The 9,048-nt window shown below is 39.3% G+C and overlaps 1 protein-coding gene across 1 annotated transcript in view; it reads right to left on the bottom strand.

Moving 5' to 3' along the window:
* The window catches only part of DENND4A (DENN/MADD domain containing 4A), a gene marked incomplete at its 5' end in the record, with an annotated part of 29,075 nt that extends 20,413 nt beyond the window's left edge, over positions 1-8,662 (bottom strand). The window contains 5 exons of the mRNA XM_009867996.1: positions 386-530; positions 1,173-1,231; positions 4,992-5,058; positions 7,475-7,716; positions 8,425-8,662. Coding sequence (XP_009866298.1) covers positions 386-530; positions 1,173-1,231; positions 4,992-5,058; positions 7,475-7,716; positions 8,425-8,662 — 751 coding nt within the window. The remainder of the gene's footprint in view (positions 1-385; positions 531-1,172; positions 1,232-4,991; positions 5,059-7,474; positions 7,717-8,424) is intronic.
* Between the last annotated feature and the right edge of the window lie 386 nt (positions 8,663-9,048).

Below are 9,048 nucleotides of genomic sequence, written 5' to 3' on the forward strand. Positions count from 1 at the left end.
TCAGTGTAATAGTGTATAGCAGAAGTAACAAAACAGCGCTTAGTCAAGACAGCCAGGAAAATAACAGGCATTTAAGATTCTGCTGGAGAATCCAGTGCTATCTGGGAAAATCAGGGATTCTCATTTAGCGCACTGCGATGACCAAACAGCATATGCTTATTCACAATATTTACACACAAAAGAACCAGCAGCAGATACTCTTTCTTTTCTGTCTTTGTGGGATACCATTAAAGAGAAAAATCCATGTTGCTAATGATCTTTATTTTCATTCTTAGTTTTAAGTAACCTTTAAGCTTAACAGAATTACTACTAATTTTATATTTTATCTAAAATAACCCGTTCTTTTTCTCATTAGCAGGTGTAGGATTAAAAAACCATTACTTACAGAGACTAATGCTTCTGTCACACTAGTAAGGACAGAAGGTCGCAACGAATGGATGAGAATTTTATGTTCTGTCACAGCAAATACAAGTAGAGTTACTGCATTTTCAGGTCCTAAATTCTGAAGTAGTGTAGAAAACTTGCCCCCGCTGTTACAGAATATAAACACATCAGTGAGTTACAAGGGACTGTTAAAATAAAACAAATAAATGTTCAATAACACAACAGAAAACAAGACATCAGAGTAGGGTTTTATAAACTTTTAAAGAAGACTGCAAGGCAGACTCCTTGGTACACTTCACTGTTAAGTGAAGAATGGTTACTTCCCAAGAGTAACCACGATTCCTTGAGACTCTTCTCTCAAGTCTATGCTATTTTCAGGACATGCATGTGATTTTTCTTTCTAAGAAACAATTTACAGGGAGACAACACATATTTCTTTAATAACTCTCCTGCACAGAGGCACAGAGTCACAGATCTCCTTCAATTACCTTGCGATACAGAGGCTGCACTACCCTGGGAGCCCAGTCACCACCTCCTAGAAAAGGGATCTATATTCTGCCTCAAGAACCTCTGAAGTTATTTCAAAAAACCACAGATCTCATTCACTGAGTACATATCCTTGTCAGGGTGCAGGTCTAATCCCATAAACAAGCTTCAGTTACACCAGCCACAAAAGGCCCCAGTCAAGGTAAGTTAATCGGCACATTTACAACTCAAAAGTACCACATTGTTTCCATAATGTAAGTCAGAATACGTTTCACAATTAAACAGAAGATACTGCTACTTGCCTCAGTGGAAGGGGTGACGACACAGGTTGGCTAAGAATCAGGTTATCATGTGGAGATAGCTGGAATAAAAGATTTTTAAATACATTCCTTTTATTCTGGATTTTGGAAACACTGACTAGAAATTACACAGCTATAACAAAGAACACCCCAAAACTAAATTTATACTAAGCCAAGCCTTACATATCCCAGCTGTATAGCACTGTAAGACATGGTGTGCAATGCTCTGCATTGGTATCTTTTAGTAAAAAACAGGCAAAGCATGATTTTCCATTCTTGCTCAGAATTGAACACATTGCATATTCATAAAGAGGAATTTAAACTAACTAATACTGCAAAACATGAATCTATTAACTGCTAAAAAACTAAGCCTTCTGTATTTTAAGTGAAGTGAGGATTCATAATTCATACAGAGCTTTCAGGGGCCAAGGTGGGAGTCTTTTTGGATTTTGAGAGAATGCAATGGACAAAATGCATAAAGGGGAAAGACGGCAGATCGTAACGCAAAGTAGTATTTTCTTCAGAAGACGTGAGAATTAGGCTCTTAGCTGGTAGGAAAGACTCAGCTCAGCTTTGATAGAATCTTTAAAATTTGCATTAGCTGAAGATCCAAGACAAAGATCTCATTAATTCACGTTTCCTTCATACAGTGATACGACACCACGAGAAATCATTCACATATTCAGTATGAATAAGAGGATTCAAATAAGTACAAGAATACAGATACATTATCAATTTATCAAGCTCAACTGATGCTTTCAGTCTTCGTAAATCCAAGGTAACGGGAAACCAGTTCCCTTCATCCTCCCTGCTAAGTGGTCATGGCTTTTCTACCTAGTGTGTAAAAGCAGTGGTAATTCAGTAAGTCACAGCAGCTCATACAAGTAAGCTGCAAGTTCAGACAACTTTTAGTAACACTTCCTTTTCGAGCGTGTCTCACCCGAGAACCCCCCGCAGACAACCCGACATCAGAACATCAGATGAATGAGTTAACGCAAGTGCTGAAGGCCGGACTCCCAGCACCGTGCCCGGACAGACACACAAACGTGCCACGTTCACCAGTCCGTGCAGGAATATCACGTAAATGAGCTCTTGAAGGCTGATGCTGCGTTTAGCTTCAATAACAAATGAGGGCAGCCACACCGCTCTGCGTGCTGGGTTTGTCTTCAAGTAAGTTCAGTTTTGGGCTCCCCAGTTCCAGAGAGACAGGGACCTACTGGAGAGAGTCCAAGGGAGAGCTACGAGGGTGATCAAGGGACTGAACATCTCTGCTGGGAAGAGACACTAACAGACCTGGGGCTGTTCAGCCCTGAAAGGAGACGGCTGAGAGGGGATTTATTAACATAGAGAAATATCTGAGGGGTGGGGGTCAGGAGGAAGGGGACAATCTCTTCTCAGTGGTGCCCAGCAGTAGAACAATGGGTGTAAGTTAGAACACAGGGAGTTCCACCTCAACATGAGGAGAAACTTCTTTGCTGTGAGGGTAACAGAGCCCTGGCCCAGGCTGCCCGGGGAGGTTGTGGAGTCTCCTGCTCTGGAGACTTTCAAACCCCGCCTGGACGCGTTCCTGTGTGGCTGCCCTGGGTGATCCTGCTCTGGCAGGGAGGTTGGACTCGATCTCTAGAGGTCCCTTCCACCCCCCAACATTCTATGATTCTAAGTCGTCCTGTGACAACCACCACCATTCGCTTGTTCAGCGAAAGAACTGAGAGGCCTCGTTTTTTCAGCCTGAGGCAACCCTCATAAACTACCCGCAGAAAAAGAAGCATCGGCCTGTTGTCTCATGACTTGCGTGTTTCAGCAACAGCAAATAAAACAAAACCAAGTGGCTATGCCGAGCGCATGTCTGCCTCGGGCAGAAGGAGCACTCACTGCCCCCATTCTTCAGAGGGAGAAACGTTACATGAGGGACTCTTGAAGTCTGCAGGTTGTGAACGCATCATTAGAGCGGGAACATCTGTGTAAAAAGGGGCTGCGGGCCATGGAGAGCAGAGTCCAGCAGATCTTGGCTCAGAAACAACGTATTGGCAACGGCAGCTGGAAACCGGCAATGAGGAACACTCCTGAATGCTTTACTCATGGCCGTAATTTCTTTGAAATTTCAAAGTCAGGCAAATCCATGTTCTCTCTCTCTTGTCAACAGATGCCAGGAAGGATCTAAGAATGGGTTCCACATCCATTCTGGCATACATGCAGTTACCGAAATATATCAAGTCTCATTTTCAGAAAGCATACAGGCACTTGCAAGACGTTCTACAGCAACACGTACCCAGAAGGTCTTGCTATACTAATCATTTAGCAGAAGACTACCATGTTTTAAATGAATAAGTTGCAGAGAATAAGTACTATCTCTTCCATGAAACGGAATCCTAAAAGCTTGTTGTTTTCAAGAATACAGGTATTTCCTATGCTATTCTTTGGAAAACATCTTGGATATGATTTTAATGAGTGCAGTATCAAACACAACTCAGAAGTCCCCGAAAGCAGCTGGAAGAAAGTATTTATTTGTAGACCTTGACTGCCACTGCCTACTTGAAAAGCAGTGTGTTCTCCATCTGTACCGTCAGTTAGTAAAGCTTTATTAACTTGATGCATAAAGCATTTTGAAAATAAGGTACAATGGACATAATTTCACATCACTTACATCTAGATCTCCAGGCTTTGTTCCAGAGTATACACCCATGCATACTTTGACAGAGTTCCCTAAAAATTCAGACTAAAAAAATATTTTTTCCTCTGAACTCACTTACAGTTCTCTGCGTGCATTTAGTGCTCCCCACCACAAATATTTTCTTGAATGGGAAGAAAAAACCCCCAACGACTCAAGATGTAAAAATATTTGGGCCTGATTTGAACTTTAAAATAATAAAAAACGTGACAGAAATGTCAGATACAGTTTCAGTTTAACTGTTCTCCAACCCCTTTTCAGTAGCAGTAATAAATGTCACTTCTTCAGAACATCCAAGTACACTAAGGAGAATGTTTAAGGTTCAATACATTCTATAAAGACATAACTGAAGACTGTATTTACTCTGAAAGACTTCACTAGCGTATGGGCTACTACATTAAGACTGAAAACTGTGCAGGGCTCTCCATATTTTATTTATACAAGTAATAACGGAGAGTAACATCTTTTTCTCATGATTTGCTCAAAGCCACAGGATTAGGAGAATAACCACAGGCAGAATAAAGCTGTCTTTCCCCTGCCATAATAGCGTAGCATGTCTCTTTCTGTTTTGCCTCTTAAAAATAAAAAAAAATTCCACCATTTCACTCCCACACAGCAACAAACGCTACGTCTTGCGGGTAGTACAGAATAAGGGTCACATTTGGTAAAAAACCTCTGCTGAATGTGCGTGGCTCTTGCAGTTTTCAGTGAGAGCTATCCATTATGTGGAGGACAGCAGGGAGCCCACTGGGAAAACGAGTAATCGTGAATATACACTTCACATCTGGTTTTAATTTCATTTATTTTACACTCAACCTTCCTACAGTAGCAAGAAGAAAACAGTTCAAAAGCTATTGCAAAAGTCAAACCAGATGCTGACTTTGAGTAGTTTTTCGTTAATTTCCATATACTCTCAAAAAAAAAAGTTCTAAGCTTACTAAACCATTTCTTGTAATATCTCATTAAAGTTCTTAACTAATCTGGAACAAGAACAGTGAGGAATCTGTAAAATTTAAGTATGAATTTAGGAAAAAGAGTCCTGAGGGAAAAAAAAATGTGAACACATAAATTACATTTTCCATTTACTAACCTGTTTAACAGCTGGTTTGTCTTCACTTAAGACATAGCCACTTACAAAAAACATCTACACTTACCTGAACTAGAATTCTCGGCCTCTGAGGAGATGGAAAAGGAACTTTATGCATGAAGTGGGAAATGTGTCTAGAGGAAAAGAAAAATATCCATTTAGTAGAAGTTATAAGCTTAAACCGCTTTAACTCAAAAGAAAAAAAATCCCAAACGCCAGCATCCAAACCCTACAGTGACGTTCTGGCCTTTGAAACCTATTTTTCTACCAGTGACAACAAAACAGGCAGGCCAGATTGTCTTTCAGAGTACAAGCTTGATTTGCAAGACTGAAAAATTACAAGGAGCCTTTTTTTTTTTTTTTAAAAAAAAGATATTTCTAAGACAGAAATATTGATGCTTGAGTATCACAGTACCATTTTACAAGCATGCTTCTGAGACTGGCTTGAAGTAGCACTATACCCCAGAGGCCAGCACTAGTTATTTGCAGGAAAAAAAAAATAATAATAAAAAAAAAAATCACAGCTGAGTATCAAGAAGATGCATTAAGATAATCCACTCTTCACATTCATTTTCTTCACTTCCAAACACAAAATGTTTTGTAAGATTAGGGGGTCAGTTAGCTCAGTGGTTTGAGCACGGTGCTGACAACAATGACAACACTGAGGTCCTGGGTTCGATTCCCGTTGGGTCCCCATGTGTTGCCTGGGCTGGTCGAGAGGTGGCGTCCCTGCCCAAAACAGGGAGGTTGGACTAGATGATCTCTAAGGTCCCTTCCAGCCTGGGCCATTCTATGATATGATATGATCTATTTCCAATGAAAAAAGCAGGGAAGTTTTTCCATGTACTACAAATACAGAAAAATGTTTGGAAAATTCGACTAAGCTTTCAGTTTTACGAATCAATCAAACTTACAGAAGTTGTAAAAGTGTCAGAGTTCTATGTAACACACACATGTTGGAAGAAATAGCCGCTGTCAGCAGAAGCTCAGGAAAACACAGGTAACCCCTCACAAACCGCATGCTACAGCACACACTGTACTGAGATTTCTGCCACTCTTACCATTATTATTACAGAGACAACCGATCAAATTTTGAAGAAATTCAGATAAATCCACATATGAGCACTGCTTTATACAGAAGATTCGTTTTACGTGTTTCTGATTCAAAGCTCTGTATTTCATACGTATGTTTGATTCAGTGTAGCTGCACATTATGACATTAGATGTATGCAAACCCCTCCCATGTTTAATTTTGGGTACTTGTGCTAGGGTTAGGCTTTTGCTGCAGTATAATCTCACAGCTCGCATTAACCAGAAGCAGACTTGTGTCTCCTCTTCGCCCTTCCTCAACTATGTCAGCATCAGCATCTCTGCAGCCACACAGCAAATGGAACAGGGAAAGACTCCGGCTGACAACGGATTTGGGGTTTTGTCTTTATCACCGGTGTGCGAAGGTGGTGGCACAAATGCGGAACGTACAGCAAACATCAGGGGAAAGGCCTGTTGCTTGCAGAAGCAGGGCTGACTGAAAACGTTCAAATACGCATGTATGGCATGGACAACCTTCACCATCATTATAAACCAGCCGAAGACCTAGGCTAGATGCTGTATTAGCGTCATGTAAGACATTGTAGCCATAGTAAAACTGACTAGTTTACAAATTGGAATAAGGAATAAATGTGTAAAATCAAAATTAATATTATATTTATTATATTTAGTTGGTTTTATTCATTCACGAATCTCAAAAGTCAAAAATAGGTCTCAGCTTAAAAATGATAATCTTTTCATTATTGGAAGTCCACACTATCAGAATTTTATAAACAAGTATAGCAGATAGAAAATTGGAATAAGTGGATAAACAATCACAAAAGCAGGTTAATCCACAAAGTCCCATAAAACTCAATATTGACGTTTAATCAGAAAAAATACTGATGTGTAATAAAATAAAAAAGCAAATACTGCGTTTGAAATCTGGTGCATTAAAAAGTTATGTTAGGCTACAAACGTTAAACAGTATTTCAATATATCAGTTACAGAGATCAACCACTTCTTGGACATAAGGATTTCCTCTGCATTTTAAAGTAGTAAATCCTTTATGTAAGACAAAAAAAAGTTTATCACAGATGAGGATTACTAGTGCAAAAAATTCAATCCACATTATTATCTGTCACTTCACAACAAATAGGCATTTGAAAGAATACAAAACTACATATATTTCATTCCCCTAACTTAACGTATGCAATATTAAGAAAGGATTTATAATCTTGCTCCTCCTAATCCTGTGCACCCTACGCCTAAGGGTGCAAAGCTAATTAAAAGGGGCTTTCAGAGATACCCTTGCAGGCACTTAAATCACAAATAATCTAGGCTTGTTCCGGAAAAAGGTAAGGATGCATTTAACTAACGGAGTAAAGCGCTTAATCTAGTGCAACTCGTACATCTAACGTTTGATGACTGAAGTCCAAGTGATATTATAGTAAACTTGGAATGACAAAAAAGGAGAACTCTTATCAGTTGAAACTCCTGTTACGAATTTTTGAAATTACTTACTTCTCAATGGGTAGGACATGTGGACCAGAAATGGAGTAACGATACAGAAAGGTAAGAAACTTCTTGAAAGCGTCAAAGAAAGGCCAGTGAGACAGCAGACAGATGCATTTATTTGTTTGAACTGTTCTGCACGTGTCTGACTTGCCCTCAACAGCAGCTGCTAATCCCAGTTGAGATTTTTGTTTCTCTGTGAGATTCTCTTCAGGATACAGTTCATAAAACTGAATAGCAGCACCATACACCTGCAAACAACATGGTTTATTTCAAGTAAATAAATCTGCCTCAATCTTCAAAGCACCCTATAACAAATCCCAAACAAGCAACGAAAAATATCAGGTCTATGCTACCATCTGAAAAGTTACATTTATACCTCATCTTCTGAAGCAATCTAGTCTGAAGTATTCTTATGGCTGTCAAAATCCAGACTGTCTTTTATTTATTTAAAATACTTATTGTCATACAAGAGAGGGTAATTGACGAAGCAATTTCAGTGAGAGAAAAGAAAACAATCATACAGAGCACAACTACAGTCAACTGCTCCTACAGTTGCCTTTAAAGCTATTTTAGGAATCCTTTATGAGAAACTCAAAGCTGTATTCCTCTAACATTCAATTTACCTTTTAGAACAAGTATATACATGCAAAGCTTTTTCCAGGCTTGCAATAAAAATAGTATACTTGCATGTATATGCAGTCAGAATTTTTATAGCTCTGAAGTTTCAAAGGCTAACATGATTGGAAAGCAAAGGTGTACAGGTATATATGATCAACAGTCCAGCAGTGAAATAAATACAAGTCACTCTTTCAAGTAGCCTTTGAATTAAGCACAAATGAATAGATTCAAGTCTGTCTATGAAAATACCCATTATTATCATCATCCTGAACAGACAAACAACCATTTTTTTTAAAAGTTATTAACACTTCTTTATTTTTTTTAAGCTTTCAAAATACCTTTTCTGCAGAAGCTCCAGTTAGTACAAATGTAGAAAAAACCGGAAGAGGGTATTTACTGTTAGATGGCCAACACTCAATCGTTGCACCCATAGGTAGACAAAAAAGAGGCACAGATTCTGGTAATGGGAATGACTCATAATCTTCTTCGGGATATCTGCATATTAAACCTATAAAGGCAATTTGTAAAAAGGCAGTTACATAAGGAATAGCAGAAACATATTTATAGTAGCTTAATCTATTAAAAATGCCCAGAAAAATCATACATGAGCATACTCATATATACTTCAGGAAATCAGAAACGGACAGCTGTAAATGATGAAGCAGAGCAAACAGCTGGAAAGGGGCAGCATGTTTCCAAGGCCTAAGAAGAAATCACCGGTCTAAAACACAGGACTGAAGTCCATGCGAATATTCTAGGAATCATACGTAACTAAATTATCTGCTTCTGTTTGCAGGCTGCTTCTCAGCTACTATTACGATACTTCACATTTGTGACTAGGATGAGCGACAAACGCATGAGTGGGGACTGACCGTTTGGAGAGCAGGGGAGAGGGAGAGGGACCTGGGGACTCTGATGACCAGCAGGATGCCCAAGAGCCAGCAGTGTGCCCTCGTGGCCAA

The sequence above is a fragment of the Apaloderma vittatum genome, unplaced genomic scaffold (genome assembly GCF_000703405.1).
Source record: "Apaloderma vittatum isolate BGI_N311 unplaced genomic scaffold, ASM70340v1 scaffold23894, whole genome shotgun sequence".
Lineage (NCBI taxonomy): Eukaryota > Metazoa > Chordata > Aves > Trogoniformes > Trogonidae > Apaloderma > Apaloderma vittatum.